Source organism: Nerophis ophidion, linkage group LG21 (genome assembly GCF_033978795.1).
Source record: "Nerophis ophidion isolate RoL-2023_Sa linkage group LG21, RoL_Noph_v1.0, whole genome shotgun sequence".
Lineage (NCBI taxonomy): Eukaryota > Metazoa > Chordata > Actinopteri > Syngnathiformes > Syngnathidae > Nerophis > Nerophis ophidion.
Window position 1 is genome coordinate 44,892,384 of NC_084631.1, and position 19,689 is coordinate 44,912,072.

Sequence of the window (19,689 nt, forward strand, 5' to 3'; positions counted from 1 at the left end):
GCGGCGGGAAAACCTCAAGGTTCAGAGACTAATGAACTCTGTAGTTCACTCGACGATAAAAGTTACTTCTAAAGTCTAATTCGAAGCGGTTCAATGTCTCTTAGCACCTGGACAATGAAGAAACAAGGTTGGTGATCTAATTTTTCAATTTGAATGTATTTTTCTGTCGTGTTTAATCGAGTGTACAATTGACTACCGCACCAAGTGTTGGACGCCATTTTGCCCACTGGAGGGTGATGTCGCTCAAAATGGAAATGTTTTAAGATTTTAGCAAGATTAACGTGTTGGAATATACAAAAGTTAATAGCACTTAAAGGTAAAGACTGCCGAGGAAACTAATACAAAAACGCAAATGTTCACCGGAGTTGATTGTGAGTCTAACGACATTTTATCAGGTTTTTGGTATGATTCTGTTGTCAGAGTTAAATTTCTGGGGAAATAAAATGTCAGTTTTTTTTAAATACACAAATGTCCATTGCAGTTGACGCTAGTTCTAACGAGGTTTACCAAGTTCTTTTGTCAGTTAATGTATGGAACAATAGCCTGGTTATACAAAAACACAAATGTCCACTGGAGTTGATGCTGTTTCTATCAAGATATTACCAGGTTTTTAATGTATTTTTTTTTAGTCAGTCACATTTTTTTTGAACCAGGTTTTTAATGTATTTTTTTTTAGTCAGTCACATTTTTTTTGAACCAGGTTTTTAATGTATTTTTTTTTAGTCAGTCACATTTTTTTTGAACCAGGTTTTTAATGTATCTTTTTTTAGTCAGTCACATTTTTTTTGAAAAAAACAAGGTACCAAGTTCTTATGTCAGAGTTTAAAATATATGGAACAATAGCCCGGTTATACAAAAACACAAATGTCCACTGGAGTGGATGCTGATTCTAATGAGATATTACCAGGTTTTTGGTATAATTTTTTTGTCAGTTGCATATTCCTGGAAAAAAAATTGCCCAGTTATTCTAATAACATGTCCACTGTTTTTAGTGTGTTTCTTTCGTCATTTCTGAAAAATGTTTTACCCGTCTGTTGCATACACAAATATCCACCAGAGTTAACGTTGCTTTTAAACAAGGTATTACCAAGTTCTTTTTATGGAAAAATAAGTGTGGTTTTACAAAAGCACAAATGTCCACTGGAGTTAGTGCTTTTTCTAATGAGATATTACCAAGTTTTTGGTGTATTTCTTGAAAAAAAAAAAAGCCCGGCTTTACAAAAATGCAAATGTTCACCACAGTTGATGCTGGTTCTAACAAGATATTACATAGTTTTTGTCAGAGTTAAATTTAGGGGGGAAAAAAGTCCTGTTGTTAAATATACAAATGTCCATTGCAGTTGACGCTGGTTCTAACAAGGTATGACCAAGATCTATTGTCCGAGTTAAAAATAAAAAGGCGGAGTTAGTGCTTTTGCTAACGAGATATTACCATGTTTTTGGTGTATTTCTTTAGTCAGTTACACATTTCCTGAAAACAGCAGTTTTACAAAAACGCAAATGTTCACTGGAGTTGATGCTGGTTCTAACAAGATATTACCAAGTTTTTGGTACTATTCTTTTGTAAGAGTTAAATTTCTGAAAAATAAGTTCTGTTGTTAAATACACGAATGTCCATTACAGTTGACGCTGGTTCTAACTGGACATTATACCAAGTTTTTAGTATAATTCTTTTTGTCATTTCTGAAAAATGTTTTACCTGGTTGTTACATACACAAATGTCTACCAGAGTTGACTCTGCTTCTAACCAAGGTATTATTACCAAGTCCTTCTGTCCGAGTTAAGAATAGCCTGGTTATACACAAACGCAAATGTCTACTTAAGTTAATGCTTTTTCTAACAAGATATTACCAAGTTTTTGGTGTATTTCTTCAGTCAGTTACACTTTTCTTGAAAAAAAACAGCCCGGTTTTACAAAACCCCAAATGTTCACCCAGAGTTAAAGCTGGTTCTAACAAGATATTACTAAGTTGTGAGGAGGCGTGGCCTGCAGCCCTGCAGTGAGGCGTGGTTTGCCGGGGCCGGCTCAGAGATCGGCGATAGGTGCGTAGATGGCCCACCTGGGCGCAGTTTTCTGATCACCAGTTACTCTACAAAAGGGCAACAGCAGAGAAGGACGTGGTGGGAGAAGTTGGAGTGGACGATCACGGAGACGCGGTAGGCTGAAAAGCAACCGGAAGAGCGCAACTGTCATTTGAGGAGAGTGCTGAAAAGCAGAGGAGCAAGAGAAGCAGATTTATTGAAAAATAAATCATTGTTCTCCACTGCAAACGAGCCTGTCATGTCCGTCATTGGTGGTCCGAGGAACCCGGAGGTGCAAGTCCTCCACAATTTGGTGCCCAATGTGGCTAGATCACAGGAGGTGGGAGAAGATGAATCCATGTCGGCTATCGCAGGCGTGCTCGCCGAGCTGGCAGCAAGCAGCCGCCAACAGCTCGAGGAGGCCCGCCAACAGTGCCGGATCCTGCAGGTGTTGGCAGACCAGAAGAAAAAGAGGAAAAAGGAAAAGAAAAAAAGAAGATGAAATAGAAGAAGAAAAAGAAGACGAAATAGGAGAAAAAGTAGAAGAAGAAACAGAAGAACAAGGGAGGAATGAAGAAAAGACCAGGTGCACGGTTGGCCGTGGCCGACTTCTTTTCCCACTCCCTCAGAGGGTGCTGGGGGGTGAGTAAGCTCGGCCGGACGGCGTCCCGGCCTGCATGTGGCGGTGAAGGTATGTGAGGAGGCGTAGATTGCAGCGAGGCGGGGTGTGCCAGGGCCAGCTCAGGGATCGGCGACAGGTGCGTAGATGGCCCACCTGGGCGCAGTTGTCTGATCACCTGTCACTCTACAAAAGGGCAGCAGCTGAGAAGGAAGTTGTGGGAGAAGTTGGAGTTGTTGGAGTGGACGATCAAGAACGAGCCTGAGCGAGACGGAGACGCGGGATGCTGAAAAGCAAACGGAAGAGCGCAACTGTCACCAGAGGTGAGTGCTGAAAAGCAAAGGAGCAAGGGAAGATTTATTGAAAAATAAATCATTGTTCTCCACTACAAACGAGCCTGTCATGTCCGTCATTGGTGGTCCGAGGAACCCGGAGGTGCGAGTACTCCACACAAGTCTTTGGTATTATTCTTTTGTTTGTCACGGCACATGCGCAATTCCGCATGTCATCTGCTGCTAGCGCAGCCGGCAGCTCCGCTAGAAGTGCGCCGAGACACGCCCCTGCTCGCTCTTCCCCTTTCGGGGCCACACGCCTGCACAGCTGCAGGGAATCATCAATCAGCGCGCCTGGGTATGATGAGGGCAGACGGCATAAAGACCAGCGGACCCGAAAGATCCAGTGCCGGAACGTAGTTCACTTCTTGTAGTAAGCATCCCGCCTCAGGCTTCCCACCTAGTACCTGCTCTCTGTGCTTTCCCTCTGCCCGTGTCTTATGTCCCCCGTGTTCCACCGAGTGATCCCCCCGTTCTTATGTCAGAGTTAATGTATGGAACAATAGCCTGCTTATACAAAAACACAGATGTCCACTGGAGTTGATGCTGGTTCAATCAAGATATTACCAGGTTTTTGGTACAATTATTTTGTCATTACTGAAAAATGTTTTACCCGGATGTTACATACACAAATGTCCACCAGAGTTGACGCTGTATTACCAAGTTGTTTTGTCCGAGTTAAGAATTTATGGGAAAATAAATGGCCTGGTTATACAAAAACTAAATGTCCAATGCTTTTTCTAACAAGATATTACCAAGTTTTTGTTGGATTTTTTTTGGGTCAGTTACAAACTTCTTTAAAAAAACATGAGGGGGCGTGGCCTGCGGGACTGCCGCGGAATGGGGTGTGCCAGGACCGGCCTCGAAGACAGCGACAGGTGGGCATATGGCGCAGGTGGGCCCTGTTATCTAATCACCTGCCGCCTTTATTAGCAGCAGCCGATTTGAGACACGGGGTTGAAGCTGCGGATATAGTGCTTCAAACGCCTGGGCAGGTGTGCTGGAGGCGTGGGCAACCCGGTCACACGCGTGGAGGTGAGGCAGGTGATCCGGATTGCCGGCCCTCCCGCGCCCTCCCCCAGCCCGGGTGAGATGTACTGTATGCCGGTAAGGATACAAGAGAATACACACCGGGCGATATTTGGAGTACCACTTGGGAGGAGGGCAGGTGCGCCCGCAAGTAGATACAACAGCTGTAATTGCGGCCTGCCCAAACCCCAAGGCGAAAAACGAGGTGAGGCAGTTTCTGGGACTGGCCGGTTACTACCGGAGGTTTATCCCCCAGTTCGGGGACCTGACCAGCCCACTAACTGACATCACCTGAAAGGGTGCTCCAGATCTGGTCCAGTGGACGGAGCAGTGCCAGCAGACATTTGAGAGGGTGAAGAAGGCCCTCTGCGAGGAGCCAGTCCTGCACATGCCTGGTTTTTCTCTCCCATTTTGGCAGAGGGCTGGGAGCTAATCTGTCCCAGCAGGTGGGGGGCGTCGACCGTCCCATTCTGTACATCAGCCGGAAGCTCTCCGATCGGGAAGTGAGGTACAGCATCGTGGAGAGGTAGAGCCTCACCATCTGGTGGGCGGTCGGTGCCCTCCGGTATTACCTCCTGGAGCGTTCATTCATTCTCCTCTCGGACCACAAACCCCTCCAGTGACTCTACCACATGAAGGATGCCAACGCGCAGATCACCCTTTGGTACAGTATCTAACTTTACAACACAATTTCAGAGTGATCCACAGACTGGGGGCGCAGATGGCCGTGGCTGACTTCCTCTCCCGCTCCCTCACTGTGGGAGGAGTAGGCGCGGCCGGACGGCTTCCCGACCTGCGACTGGCGGTGGTGGTATGTGGAGGGGGGCTTGGCCTGCGGGCCTGCCGCGTAACTGGGTGTGCCAGGACCGGCCTCGAAGACAGTGACAGGTGCGTAGATGGCCAAGATGGGCCTTGTTATCTAATCACCTGTCGCCTTTATTGGCAGCAGCCGGATTGAGACACAGATTGGGAGTTGGAGGTGCTGCTGAGCGGCCGCAGGAAGAAAAGACGTTGCTAGAAAGCAAAAGCCTTGCACAATTGATGAAAATAAAACAGTGTTATACCCTGAATTCCGGGCTCTCCTGGCAGTGTGCGGTGGTCCGAAGAACCCACTAGAGGGCAACCTCTACACCCGGTTTACAAAAAAACGCAAGTGATGCTGGTTGTAACAAGATATTACCAAGTTTTTGGTATAATTCTTTTGTCAGTTAAATTTCTGATAAAAAATGTTGTCGGGTTGTTAAATACACAAATGTCCACTGGAGTTGACAATGGTTCTAACGAGGTATTACCTGGTATATTGCTTTTTGTCAGTTACAAATTCCTGGAAAAGAATATGCCCGATTATTATAATAATTTGACAAAAGCTGTGTTCTCAGATAGCATATTTTTAAGCTGCATGCGGTTGCTTTTAGCATCTTCAATGTGCAAAATATTTCTGAGGCTCTCAGCATTCTTGTCTGATCATACAACATCACCCAAGGATGAGCCATGTTGTGTTTACTATACTTGTTTTGTTATTGTGCACACTCTCCTTTTGCCTTGACAATACATCACAGGAGACAAGTGCAAAAGTCTTGTGTGAGTTTCTGTGTCTTTGTCAGTGAGACTGGAGGCTACACGTTGCTGTCGACGTTAGAAGGTGGCGGGTTTACTGGTGGCAGCTGCTCCTCCCCGGCTGATGTGAAGGAGTTTGTGTCTGGCGTCTGCGGTGCGCGGCGTTCCGTTCCACCTCCAGCCTCCTGCGAGGGGCCCGCCGTGGTGCCGTCAGCTTCAGTCTTGGACGTTCCTTCTGTGGACTCGAACTCCAGCGTGAAGGTTGGCCTCACATATTCAGCTTAATAGACAAAAATGTAAGTCAGTGAAGTCTTTTTTTGTGACTGTAAAGCAGGAAAATGTAACGATAACCATAGACCAGGGGTGGCCATTACGTTGATCACGAGCTACGGGTCGATGGTAGAGGGTGTCAGTCGACCGCCAGCCAGGCATTAACAAAATAGACCTAAAAATGAGCATCTTCACTAAGATGTCACTTTCGTTACTTGATTGACATTCACGGCACCCGAGGGTCTTGTGAGATGACACTGGCTGCTGCCAGATCACTATTAAGAAAAAATGACCGACAGGAAGGCGACACACTTTTTATTTCAACAGACTCTCGCGCTGTACCTGCTGTCAAAACTCTGTAAAGACTGACTGCAGTTCCTGTCTTCACAATAAAAGCGCTGCTTCATCCTGCCCGCGCTAACAAAATAAGAGTCAGGAAGTCAGAGCGAGCACTAGCTAGCAAACTACGGAGTTTGCCGCCAATGTATTTCTTGTAAAATGTATAAAAATAAGTATAAAAGCTGGACAAATTAGATGGCAAAAAGCAATCACTTTCATGTGGTATTGGACAGAAAGGAGGACTTTTTTTCTCCATTTGAAAATGTGGTCGTTATCATCACTACTGTCTGATTCTAATCAATGCAAGTCATTTTCTCTGTCACCTTTGTTGTAGCGGTGTAGCGTGCAAGGACGGGAGTGGAGAAAGTGTCAAAAGATGGAGGACGCACGCAAATTTTCAGGACTTATGCAGATTCCAAATACAGATCAGCGGTTACCAGAAGGTAAGAAAAGTTGCTTTTGCATGATATTGCAAAACAAAACGCCAGATAATTTCGTACCTTATTCACAACATAATACTACTATGTTGAAGCACAGTACAACTCATCAAGCGGTGCGGCTTCATAGCTTACCAAAGTCGTACTAAAACATTTTGATAGATTTTTGAGCGTCGTCTGTAATGTTCTATATTTTCAATAGAACATATAAAATGTTGGTGTTGTTTACTTCAGTTACAGTGTACATGTATTTCTTATGTGTGACTGCCATCATATTGTAGTCTACACAAATCTCTTAAATGTGACCGCCATCTTCTGGTCACACTTATCATTTCACCATGTACCAAATAAAATAGCTTTGATGTCTGTAAGCACAACTAAAGTTATTCTGTACGTTAGATTAGGCGCACCGTGTTATAAGGCGCACTGTCGAGTTTTGAGAAAATAAAATGATTTTAAGTGCGCCTTATATTCCGAAAAATACGGTAAGTGCTTGTAAAAGAAGGTAGAGACACTAGTATTATTTTTTTGCGTCCTCTTCTGATGTTGTCCACGGATGCTTGAGGAAAAGCTAGAAGCGCTTGAGGAAACTCAGGCTATAGTATCTCTCAAAAGTGTGCATCAATTACAAAGATGCCATGTTTACCGTGTCATTGTCATGGTTTGTGATTTGTTTTTTTTGTTTCTGTTTCCATTCTGCCTCGGGGTCTGCTCGCTCGCTTTCTGATAACGTACAAGAGCGCTTTTTCATTTCTCAATGTGAATGAGTGAAGTTCTTTTGCGAATTGGATTGGTCGTACCTTCTGGTCTTTGAGGGTCCGCCTTGCTTTGCAACTCATCAGACCCATTGCTGGAGGTGCTGTCGTCCTCGGACACGTCTACGACAAAAGACAAAAGCGCAACATTACAATTGTCATGAAGCGCGGTCACATGGTTGTAAAGATTGTGATCGGGGAGCAAACCTTCTTCCACGTTGTTCAAGTTTCCCATTGACATCTGCAAGAGGAAGGGAAGAGTTACAGTATGAACCAATGCTGTAACGTCCATGTGATGACCTCGTGTCTCCATTCGCACACTTGTCTACGAACTTCGCTTTTTGAATGCATTATGTGTTGACACTTAGGCAGTGTACTGAGTGGACACTTGGCGCCCTCAAAACTCCAAAAGTCAACCCCTCCAGAATTTCACAGGCTATTTTTTTTATTATTGGGGCCTAAAATGCCTAATTTTGTGGCATATTATCAGAAAATTGCGGTAAAATTTACAATGATTTGAGGCCTATTTTCTTTCCATTAACATTGGATCAACCTATGATTTGATTAATTCGATACCAATTTAGGCTTATTTATTTCCATTAACATTGCATCAACTTATGATTTGATTAGTTTGATATCAGTTGAGGCTAATTTCTTTCCATTAACATTGCATTTAACAAATAAGTTTTCCCTTCAAATTGCTCTTAAAAAACCCATGAACAGAACTCGGAAAACAAATACTCTATTGATGTTTTATAATGCAAAAAATACCTGTAAATACTAGATGGTAGTAAAACATACTCAGAGCTCATTGTCAAATTACATTGTAATTAATAGTAACTGCAATTTTAGTGCGTGTCCTGAAGCCGAGCTAAAACGCAGTTAGCTCGCTAGCAAAATATATGACGCTTCTGTACATATCTGCTACACAAATTAGCTAATGCCCCCCCACCCGCGGAGGGCGAGAACCGCCCACAGCCACCCCACCCAAGTCGGCTGCCGCAGGACCACCCAGCAAGGGGCCATGAGAACCACCCACACCACCTGCAGGGACCCCAATGATGGAGATGGAACAACCAGCAACCGCCCTGTCGATTTTCCCTCCCTGTGGTAGGGGAAAAATAACTCACAACCTACCGATCTCAGGGTGGACACTCTACCACTAGGCCACTGAGTAGGTTGCATATTTATTTTTCTAACCTGGTTCTTCCGAGGATGTTGTAGTCGTAATGATTTGTGCAGTCCTTTGAGACATTTTTGATTTGGGGCTATATAAATAAACATTGATTGATAAAAGAAATTGAGTAAAAACAAATGTCATCTGCAGATGATGCTGGTTTTCTGGAGAATATTTTAGGTGAGAAATTGTAATATATTTTGTAAACATATCAAACTTGACCTTAGATTTACTGTTTTTCCATTGCTGCGCGCTCAGTGTCTTCTGCAGAGTGGCACCCATCTTGGCGGACTTGAACAACTCCCAACGACTCTTCATGGTCCTCCGGAAGATCTCGTGCACCTCGTTTTTGTCCTTGTTGACTTCAATATAGCTGCGGCTGTACCTATGCCGGTGCTGATGTCCGGAAAAAGGGGATCAGGACGTTGGGCGTGTGCGTGCAATATGCAAATGACACGATACCTGTTTTCTGGCCTTGTACAAGTGCTTCTGCAGGAGATGGTGACTGAAGTCCTCCGTGTCCTTTGCACCATCCATGGTCAGCTTCCGCATTTCCAAGCTCACATATGGCTCCTCCTCTCTTTTCCTGGGGTAAACAAATGGTAAGAGACAGCTCTGTTTGTTGAAGTTTAGTCCTGCACCACTGCAAACCACAGGAATAAGTATTGAGAGATGAATACCCATTTGGCAATGTCATTCTCAAAATGAGTGAAAGGGGTTGGGCTATTATAAGCATCTGCTTCATCCAACCCCTTTTCAAGCCTTGCATAAGTATCTCTGCCAAAATGTAAAAAAACAACAACCTGTGTTAAGTTGTACTGTGCATGTTTGAAATAAAAATTTCAATTCAAAATAACCTAAAGCTAACTTTTTTTTTTTTTTTCAACCTTTCTACCAAAATAGAGAGTGCAATCCCATCTAGCGTGTATGCCTATGTACCAAATTTTCCGGGCTATAAGCCACTACTTTTTCCCCACATTTTGACCCCTAAGGCTTATAAAATGGTGCTGGTAAATTATGAATTTATTTTCCACTAACGGCCATAAGGTTTTGTATTCAACTAATAGTTTGCGTAGAACATAGACAGAAGAGACTATAAAGCTATGGTGCCATCTTTATTTGCTCACTACAGGTGCTGCGCGAGTTGTAAATGTACTTCCTGTTCCGCTCCTTGAACCGGATTCTTCATTCATCAATCCAAGCGACGTTTGTAAGTTTTACAATATAACTAAACAATTTATACTAACTAAACAGATTGGTGTTTTCAAGCATATTTGTACGTGCTATCGTAATGTAAGGCGTATTTTAAGGGCTTATGCAGATCTCAAATACAGATCAGCAGGTACCAGAAGGTAAGAAACGTTTCTTTTGCATAATATAAAAAAAAACGCCAGATAATGTCTTACCTTATACACACAACATAATAATACTCCTACGTTGAAGCACAGTACAATCCTTTAAGCGGTGTGGTTTCATAGCTTACCAAAGTTGTACTAAAACATTTTGATAGATTTTTGAGCGCCGTGTGTAATGTTCTATATTTTCAATGGAAGATATAACATTTTGGTGTTGTTAACCTAAGTCATATTGCAGTTTACATGTATCTTTTATGTATGACTGCCATCTACTGGTCACACCTGTCATTTCACCATGTACCAAATAAAATAGCTTTGAGGTCGGCAGGCACAACCGAAATTATTCCGTCCATTAGGTCACCAGGTTATAAGGCGCGCTGTCGAGTTTTGAGAACATGAAAGGATTTTAAGTGTGCCTTGTAGTCCGAAAAATACGGTACTCATTTGACTTAAAGTAACAGGAGTGAGTTTTTTAGCATACAATTAGCACATACATGAAATATAGCGCCCCAAAAAGGGACAAGCGGTAAAAAATGGATGGATGAAAAATAGCCACATGTATGCTAATAGCATGTTGACACTCAGAACATTGCAGTTATTCAACAAAATTGTTGATGTGATTTAAAATAATTGAGATAGCAGGATAATATTTGTTGTTGACTACTAATAAGTTGGTCTCACTGCATAGAGGTACGACGAATGCGTTCCAAATCCGCCTCTGGAGATCTTCGACCAAATTTTTTCTCCATTTCAATAAATCCAGAATGATTCCGGATAAGCGCCAAAGAGCCGTTGCGTTCACCCTGCATCAATGGCAAGGACACATTTGTGCATGAGCAGAAATATTTGCAGTGTTTAATTTTGTTTACAACTAACAAGATCAACGCTCACCTCGGCCACATAGCTGACGGCGTCCCTGAGGTTGAGCTGATGGAAAACTTTGAAGACATAGTCGCGGTTCTTTCTTGCGGATGGTTTCATCAAGATAGCCGACACCCACTTTTCCTCAAAGTGATTCCACCTGCACATGGAGTCGAGAATGGAGCTCCACTCTAAGCCACTGGAAGGACAAGAGTTAACCTACTTGTCCATCGTATAGTTGGGACCAAATTGTCCGGCGATATCTTCGATGGCGACGAGCATGTGCTCGAAGACCTGAATGAAGAGATTATGGAGGGTCAAATAGAACAAAATTAAGTACTTTTTTAAATAAATAACTTAGATTCATATCACGCTTTTCTAAACACTCAAAGCGCTCACAGAGAAGTGGGACTCATTGTTCATTCACACCTGGTGGTGGTAAGTTACATTTGTAGCCACAGCTGCCCTGGGGTAGACTGACGGAAGCGTGGCTGCCAGCTTGCGCCTACGGCCCCTCCGACCACCACCAATCATTCATTCATCATTCATTCACCAGTGTGAGCGGCAGCGGGGGCAAAGGGTGAAGTGTCCTGCCCAAGGACACAACGGCGGCAATTTTTGGATGTCAATGGGTGGGAAGCGAACCTGCAACCCTAAGGTTTCTGGCTGGCCGCTCTACCCACCAGGGACATGCGCTAGAAAATGGATGGATGTATCACTAACTAATTACACTAGGAACTAAATACATAAATGTGGTTCTTAATTTGTCATTAATTTATTTAATGGAAAAATACATTTTGAAAATGTATTTATTTAATATTTAGGCTCCAGCCCATCTGTGACATTGAGGGACAAGCGCTAGTAAATGGATGAATGGCAATTTAATTATTTCACCATTTAATAATTGAATTTTATCTGTCAAACTCGCCCTTCAAAGTCAGTGGCCAGGGCTAAAACAAATCTAATCCAATTATTGTTGCTCTTTAGCCTTGAACTATATATTAAAACAATTTTGTGTGTGTGTGTGTGTGTATATATAATATATATATATATATATATGGCCCTGCGATGAGGTGGCGACTTCTCCAGGGTGTACACCGCCTTCTGCCCGATTGTAGCTGAGATATAGGCACCAGCGACCCCAAAGGGAATAATCGGTAGAAAAATGGATGGATGGAGATATATATATGTATGTGTATATATATATATATATATATATATATATATATATATATATATATATAGGTGTGGGAAAAATCACAAGACTACTTCATCTCTACAGAACTGTTTCATGAGGTAACACATGGCTCATGTGTTACCTCCTAGGTAACACATGAGCCAATCACCACACCCTACGCCTGCCTGTACCCACCCACTCTGTGCCCTATATAAACCATTGTATGTGAATGCTTCCATTAAAATCTCCTGATGATTGAGGGAACCCCTCATGAAACAGATCTGTAGAGATGAAGTAGTCTTGTGATTTTTCCCACACCTACATATTGCGCTCTACCACGGTATCGAGCACTATTCTCTGGATAATCCAATCAAGACATATATATATATACATATATATATATACACACACACATAAATAAAGTACTATCTAATCTAATCTAATATACACAATTTATATAAATGGGTTATACTTATATAGCGCTTTTCTACCTTCAAGGTACTCAAAGCGCTTTGACACAATATACACAACTATATATATATATATATATATATATATATATATATATATATATATATATATATATCCATTATAATGGATATATGTACATATATCAATTTCCTACCGCTTCTCCCATATTTGGGGCCGCGGGGGGCACCCCATCTCAGCTGCATTCGGGCGGTATATATATATATATATATATATATATACACACAAATATATATATGTATATATATATATATATATATATATATACACAAATATATATATGTGTATATATATATATATATATATATATATATATATATATGCACATGTAAATCTGTATGTGTGGGCATAATATACATACACACATATATATACATACATCTATATATAAATATATATATACACTTTTATATTACATAAAGTAATGACATAATTATTAACACATTTCATCATATAATTAATTGAACATTTAAGTAATTATTTGAATTATTTTTGAATTTAATTTGTCCCATTTGACTCATTACAATGAAGCAAGTGTTTATTGTGAGTGTAAAAATGTTGCAAACCCCCAAATACATTACCTTACTCTGAACGGTCTCTATAAGAGTTGGGTCGGCGTCTGAAGCCCTCTTTACTTTCAGCCATGTGACAAGAGGTTTCAGTGTCAGGCCCTGCAATCAGTGCAGGTAAAACACGAGCCACATCAGACAGATAAATAGTGAGTACACCCACTCATATTTCAGCAACTATTTGAATGACAGTTCATCCTACTCTAGGGACAAGTGGGATGCACTTTAGAGTAGTCAGTGCACCACTTCTGAAGTTACCGTACACTGAAAATGACAACACACAAAAACAAGTGGGTACCAAGATTATTGTGTCTTGATTGCAGTCAAGCATGGCGGTGGGGCTGCACGAGTGATGCCAGTGCTGCGGTTCATTTAGGAAAACATGAATTCCAACATACACTCTTGGCATCCTAAAGCAACAGATCAAATCACATTCCTCTCTTTGGGTGAGTTTTCTGACATGTAAACATGTCCAAAACACACAACAAAGATGAACTCAATGCTTTTCTTATAAAGGTTTTCCAGGCCAAAGACCCCCAAACTGATGGAAAGCTAGAGCAGGAACCTCCTACTTCTTTCTTGTATAAAATTGTGTTTTAAGTTAAACACGGTCCTAAAGGTATCTTAGTAGTGTTCAATACTAATATATTGAAATACAGTATTGTGCTGCTAATCGCTAGTTGGCAACTTGTACGCTAACCGCTAGCTGGCAGGTGGCGTTCTAAGCTAGATGGCAATTTCCATGAAAAATTCTAGCTGTCAACTAGCGTCATAATCGTGAGCTAGCAGCTAGTGTGTTAATTGCTAGCACATAACTAGCATGCTCATCACTAGTTGGAAACTAGCGTGCTAACTGGCAGCTAGAGCCATTAGGTGGCTGCTAGTGTGCTAATCACAAGCTAGTGATTAGCGTTCTAATCGCTAGCTAGCAACTAGTGTTAATTGCTCGCAGACAACCACTTTTACCAAGCCCTGGCTGTCAGATAGCGTGCTAACCGTCAGCTGGCAGGTAGGGCCGCTAGTAGCTATCTAGTAGCTTGTGTGCTAATTGCTAGCTGGTGAATCATTGTACAAATGATAGCTATCAACTAGTGTGCTAATCGCTAGCTGTCAACTAGTGTGATCATTGCTAGCTAGCAACTAGTGTAACCATCGCTAGCAGACAACAACCATGTTAATCACAAGCTGGAAACAAGTACGCTTATTATTATCTGTCAAGTTGTCTGCTAATCGCGCTCTGTCAACCAATGTGCTAATTGCTAGCTGGCAACAGTGTATTTATCAATAGCTGCCAGCTAGCCTGCTTATTGTTAGCTGTCAAGTAGCCTGCTACTGTAATCGCATGCTGGAAACTAATGTTAATCACTAACTGGAACTAGCGTACTAAGCGTCAGCTCGCAGCGAAGGTCGCTAATAGCTAGGTGGCAACAAGACTGCTTGTCACTAGCTTCTTAAATGCTAACATGGATTGGCTCAATGTTAATGAGTAAAACATTTACATTTTGTGGGGAAAATTTAAAAATATAAATAGATTTAAATAAAAAACAAATGACAAGCCTTCATGTAGTACTTTTGTAGACTCCTAGAGGTGACAGACCCCTATATTGAGGACCTGTTGTTAAGAAGATTAAGGCAGTGCTGAATAATATTGATAGCCACGCTAAATACTCACACAATTATTTATTGGGGATGTAGTCTCTTAAAACTTCCCAAGCTGTACACTGACTACTTTAAAAACTACTGTATGTCTGTAGCTTTGTCCCAATAATATAAAGATTGCTGAAATGCGCTGGGCGTACTTACGTTTGTGAAGTCTACTGCCAATTACCTGGATGATGACAGTGAAATAAACTACAATCAGAGTCGTGGAGATCATTAATTTTTTTTCCCCTATCTTGTTGTCGTCCAGCATCACTGCCAGGCCGTAGGCAATGGCCCCTCGCAGGCCCCCGTAGCTCATAATGATCTGATCGATGACCTCCAGGTGAACCAGTCGGAACTTGTTCATGATCCAGGTCAGGAAAAACACACCTGTTGTGTACATCAAACGCTGATATTATTGAAAACACACTAGAGCTGGGCGATATGGCCTTTTATTAATATCTAGATATTTTGTCACGATACACCATATATATCTCCATATTTTGCCTTAGCCTTGAATGAACACTTGATGCATATAATGACAGCAGTATGATGATTCTATGTGTCTACATTCAAACATTCTTCTTCACACTGCATTAATATATGCTACTTTTAAACTTTCATGCAGCGAGGGAAACTACAATTAAGTCAATTGACCAAAAGTGTATTTTTCTAAACAGTTATTGGCACAGTGGCACAAACATTGATGTCATTTCTAAAAAAAAAAGTGCAAGATTGTCAAATACATTTTAAAACAAGCTATTAGTGCACTTGTGTGCATGATGTCACTAAGATGACATCAAAACAACACTAAATTAAAGTGCACTTTTTGTACAGAACGCCATTACAATAGTTTAAAACTAATAAAGTGCACTTTTGTGCATGATGTCACGAAAGATATTTCAATAACTGTCAAATAAAATTGAGCTGCATAATAGGAAATCAAATAGTGTATGTCCTTTGCGATGTGTTAGGGTACTACGGACGTTATTAAATTCTGTTGTTGACTTGTTTCTTCATACGATCTGGGAATTTGTTGGCGTGGCACCGAACGGAGATGTTGACATGCAGTTTCAAGCACTCTGTAGCAGGTGACTATTCAAATGTGGAGTATATTTATATAGCGCTTTTTCTCTAGTGAGTCAAGGCGCTTTTACATAGTGAAAGCCAATATTTAAGTTACATTTAAACCAGTGTGGTTGGCACTGGGAGCAGGTGGGTAAAGTGTCTTGCCCAAGGACACAACGGCAGTGACTAGGATGGCGGAAGCGGGAATTGAACCTGCAACCCTCAAGTTGCAGGCACGGCCACTCTACCAACCAAGCTATACCGCCCCACATGATGCTACAAATTAGCAGTAGGTGCTACTTTTTGTAGCAACACTTTTGCCGCATACTTGTTCGACATCTTCCCGTTTGAAGTCAAACCACCGCCAGACCATGGACCCCCTGCTGTTTTTCTTAGGAATTAATTCTTTTGTCATTTGTTACCAGATTGGCACCTTCTCTCTCGTATTACCACTCTACCACTGGCATCACAGCTAATGTTACCCATGATGCTACCTCTCATGCGAGGGCGTTTGACGCAACAGTATGTGACGTATGTAAGAAGGTCCGCTTGTCTGTGAGAAGGAGGGACAAGAAAGTGTGAGAAAAGCCTGTAGTGTAATGCCTGCAGCTAAAAGCAACTGCGTGAGAACGTATACCGTATTTCCTTGAATTGCCGCCAGGTATATAGTATGCGCCTGCCTAGAATTACTACCGGGTCAAACTCGTTTCGCAAAATAATTAGCCCATGCTTAGCATTACCGCCGGCTCAGGATTAACGCCGGGTCAAACTCGTTTCGCAAAATATTATTTTTATTAGCGCATATCTAGAATTTCCGTCGGGTCAAACTCATTTCGCAAAATAATTAGCATATGCCTAGAATTTCCGCCGCGTCAAACTCGTCACGTCACGAGTGACACTTCACCTGTCATCATTTTCAAATGCTGATTTCAATCATTTGAAATCGCATAAAGGGAAGAAGATTAAGAGCTATTCAGTGAGTTTTAAGGTCCAAGCTATTGAATATGCTAAAAGAACAGTAAGCAACTATGTTTTATTGATATACCGTAGCTGCGTGTGTCAAATATGAGTCATTAAATGACTCCCGCCTCCTGGTGGTAGAGGGCGCTAGTGATCCTTCTTGCGACTACTCGGCTGCAGAAGAAGTGACAACAAGCAGCAAGAGTGAGCAGCGATCCTTTATTTTTTCCTCTCGCTTGCACTTTTAACATGGAGGATTACATATCTAAAATAAAACCGTTTTCTAAACTGGACTTTCAATCAAAGCAGGAGGTAATAAAGGAAGATCTCCATCGAGACAGAGGGACTTTTAAAACTGAAGAAAGATCGATGCTTTTGATCAGAAGGAGCTGCGCATGGACTTCATTTATAAGTAAAGGTAAGACCATAACAACGTTTTTTTTATTAAATGTGCTTTTCATGATGGTATCCTTACATCACACTCAAATTTATAAGTGCAGGCCTAAATTTACCGCATGTCTTTGGTAAGCGCCAGAGTGAGAAGAGGTTTTAAAATAATTAGCGCCCCGGCGGCAATTCAAGGACATACGGTACTCGAATATCACGATAGTCATTTTCTATATCGCACAGAGACAACCCCACGACATATCGTGTATTTCGATGTATCGCCCAGCCCTAATACACGCTAAAACGGCCAGCATCTCACCTATGAAGCGATACACAAAGATGAAAATCAGCGTGAGGAAGATGAAGCTCGTGTTCCACACCCAGATGGTTTTATCAATGGCCGACATGCCCAGGAAAACGAAGGTGATGGTTTCCGAGCCGTTGGCGAGCACCTTCATGGCGTATTTGACGGTGGTCACCGACTTTTCATCCATGTTTGCATTGATGTACTTCTTGCAGGTCACGCCGCAAAAGACGGTTCTGCTGAGCAAAAGAACAAACGGGGTCACAGAGTCCAAGGTACTCGCTCCACTCCTGGAAAGGCTCAAAGCAGCACTCACGCAAGGATGGCGGAGAGGGAGAGCATCTCGGCAGTGAGGTAGGAGAGGTACCCCACCACAAAGATGAAGCCCGGTTCGATTATCTGGATGTTTTTAGTGAACCTGGTCAGAAGGGAGAGCAGAAACCCAAACGCCACGCCGAGGAGGGAGCCGCCCAACGCCACTACAAAGAAGGAAACTGCCAGAAAAGGTTCTGTCACACACACGTCACAATCAGGCTTTTTTATTATTTATTTTTTTACTTTTGCACTCCTTACCTATTTGGCTGATTATATCCACAGCATCAATGTTGGATGCTCCCAGGGAAACAAATGCCTCAAACATTTTGAAGAGCATCTAAGAGAAGAAATACACAATGTCCCAATAATAACTATAACACCATTTTTTTATATTTGTTCATACCAGGGCTGTCAAAGTTAATGCAAGCTGTAGAGCTGCCCCGATAACAATATTTTGGTACCAATACCAAAATGTATTTCGATACTTTTCTAAACAAAGGGGACCACAAAAAATTTCATTATTGGCTTTATTTTAACAAAACATTTTACGTTACACTAAACGTATGTTTATTATTGCAAGTTTGTCTTTAAATAATATAGTGAACATAATATACAACTTGTCTTTTAGTAATAAGTTAATTTTCTTTTAGTAGTAAGTAAACAAACAAAGGCTGCTAATTAGTCTGCTGACGTATGCAGTAACATATTGTGTCATTTATACACCTATTATTTTGTACACATTATAAAGGACAAGCTGTAAAAATTGATTATTAATCTACTTGTTCATTTACTGTTAATATCTGCTTATTTTCTGTTTGAACATGTTCTATCTACACTTCTGTTAAAATGTAATAATCACTTATTTTTCTCTTCTTTGATACTTTGCATTAGTTTTGGATGATACCACAAATGTATGTATCGATCCGATACTAAGTACTTACAGGATCATACATTGGTCATATTCTAACTCCTCATGTGTACATATTTCCTGAGTTTATAAATATAATTAAAAAAAATTAAATATTTTGTGACGATAGAAAATATTGATGTAGTCATAGTAGTATCGACTAGATACGCTATTGTACTTGGTATCATTACAGTGGATGTCCGGTGTAAATCCACCCATGGCGTTTGTTCACACTGTGACGCCAGTGAGCTATTGTATCCTCCTACAGTGTGTAGTGAAGCATGTTTAGCTATTCTTCATCCTGCAGTGATAAGGCTACTTGTAAGAAACTTACTTTATTAGGATAAGTGACTTATAAGTAGCTAAAATATTTATTTTAGATATTTATTTATTTTTATGAATATTTAATAGACTACAATGGAAACAAGCCTTTTGGCTTTTTGTGCCATCCATTTGCCTTTTTAAAGCATTACATGGATTCAATTATTTAAGATGTCAATAAACTTCTCAATCAATCAATCAATCAAAAACACTGCGATGAGGTGGTGACTTATCCAGGGTGTACGCAGCCTTCCGCCCAATTGCAACTGAGATAGGCTCCAGCACCCCCGCGACTTTGAAAGGGATAAGCAGTAGAAAATGGATGGATGGATGTTAGCCGCTAGCTAGCCATGTCTTAAAGCACCTCTTTCTGAGGGTGTTTCAGTGTTATAACTTCCCCTTTATCCTCAGTTTTCTAACCAAAATGCGTCCATTCTCCCTTTTCTGTCTACACACTGTGTCTGCTTGTAAGTACTCTGTGATTGTGCGCTGCCGAACATGCTCCTCTGCTCATAAAACCAGAAAAGTAAAGACGTGACGACGCGCCGTCATGCCCGGGTACCGGTACTTTTCAAACACAGTATAGTCCCGTTTTTGATTTATTAGTGCCGCGGTACTATACTAGTACTGGTAAACCGGACAACCCTAGCATGCTATTGATGGCAAAGAAACTATCGCATTAATCGTGTGTCAGGGATGTATCGATATGAACAATTCACGGTTATCAAGACCAAAATGATCGCAATCTTGCTGAATGTGCTCAAAAAGTACTTATACCCATGCAACTCCTTATTTTTA

The 19,689-nt window shown here is 41.5% G+C and overlaps 1 protein-coding gene and 1 long non-coding RNA gene across 2 annotated transcripts in view; one reads left to right on the top strand and one right to left on the bottom strand.

Annotated features, from left to right (window-relative positions):
• On the top strand, nt 1-9,280 carry LOC133539513 (uncharacterized). The gene is made up of 3 exons (XR_009803414.1): nt 1-127; nt 6,503-6,611; nt 8,796-9,280. It is a non-coding gene; the product is annotated as an uncharacterized LOC133539513 (long non-coding RNA).
• Nucleotides 5,375-19,689, bottom strand: part of LOC133539512 (sodium/hydrogen exchanger 3-like) — a 23,149-nt gene continuing 8,834 nt past the window's right edge. The window contains exons 4-16 of the mRNA XM_061881493.1: nt 17,922-18,000; nt 17,665-17,842; nt 17,364-17,584; nt 14,817-15,019; nt 13,001-13,090; nt 10,977-11,047; nt 10,784-10,913; nt 10,574-10,695; nt 9,000-9,123; nt 8,760-8,933; nt 7,568-7,601; nt 7,406-7,483; nt 5,375-5,839 (exon numbers count right to left, since the gene is read on the bottom strand). Of these exons, the coding sequence (XP_061737477.1) occupies nt 5,619-5,839; nt 7,406-7,483; nt 7,568-7,601; nt 8,760-8,933; nt 9,000-9,123; nt 10,574-10,695; nt 10,784-10,913; nt 10,977-11,047; nt 13,001-13,090; nt 14,817-15,019; nt 17,364-17,584; nt 17,665-17,842; nt 17,922-18,000 (1,725 nt within the window). The 3' untranslated portion in view covers nt 5,375-5,618. The remainder of the gene's footprint in view (nt 5,840-7,405; nt 7,484-7,567; nt 7,602-8,759; nt 8,934-8,999; nt 9,124-10,573; nt 10,696-10,783; nt 10,914-10,976; nt 11,048-13,000; nt 13,091-14,816; nt 15,020-17,363; nt 17,585-17,664; nt 17,843-17,921; nt 18,001-19,689) is intronic.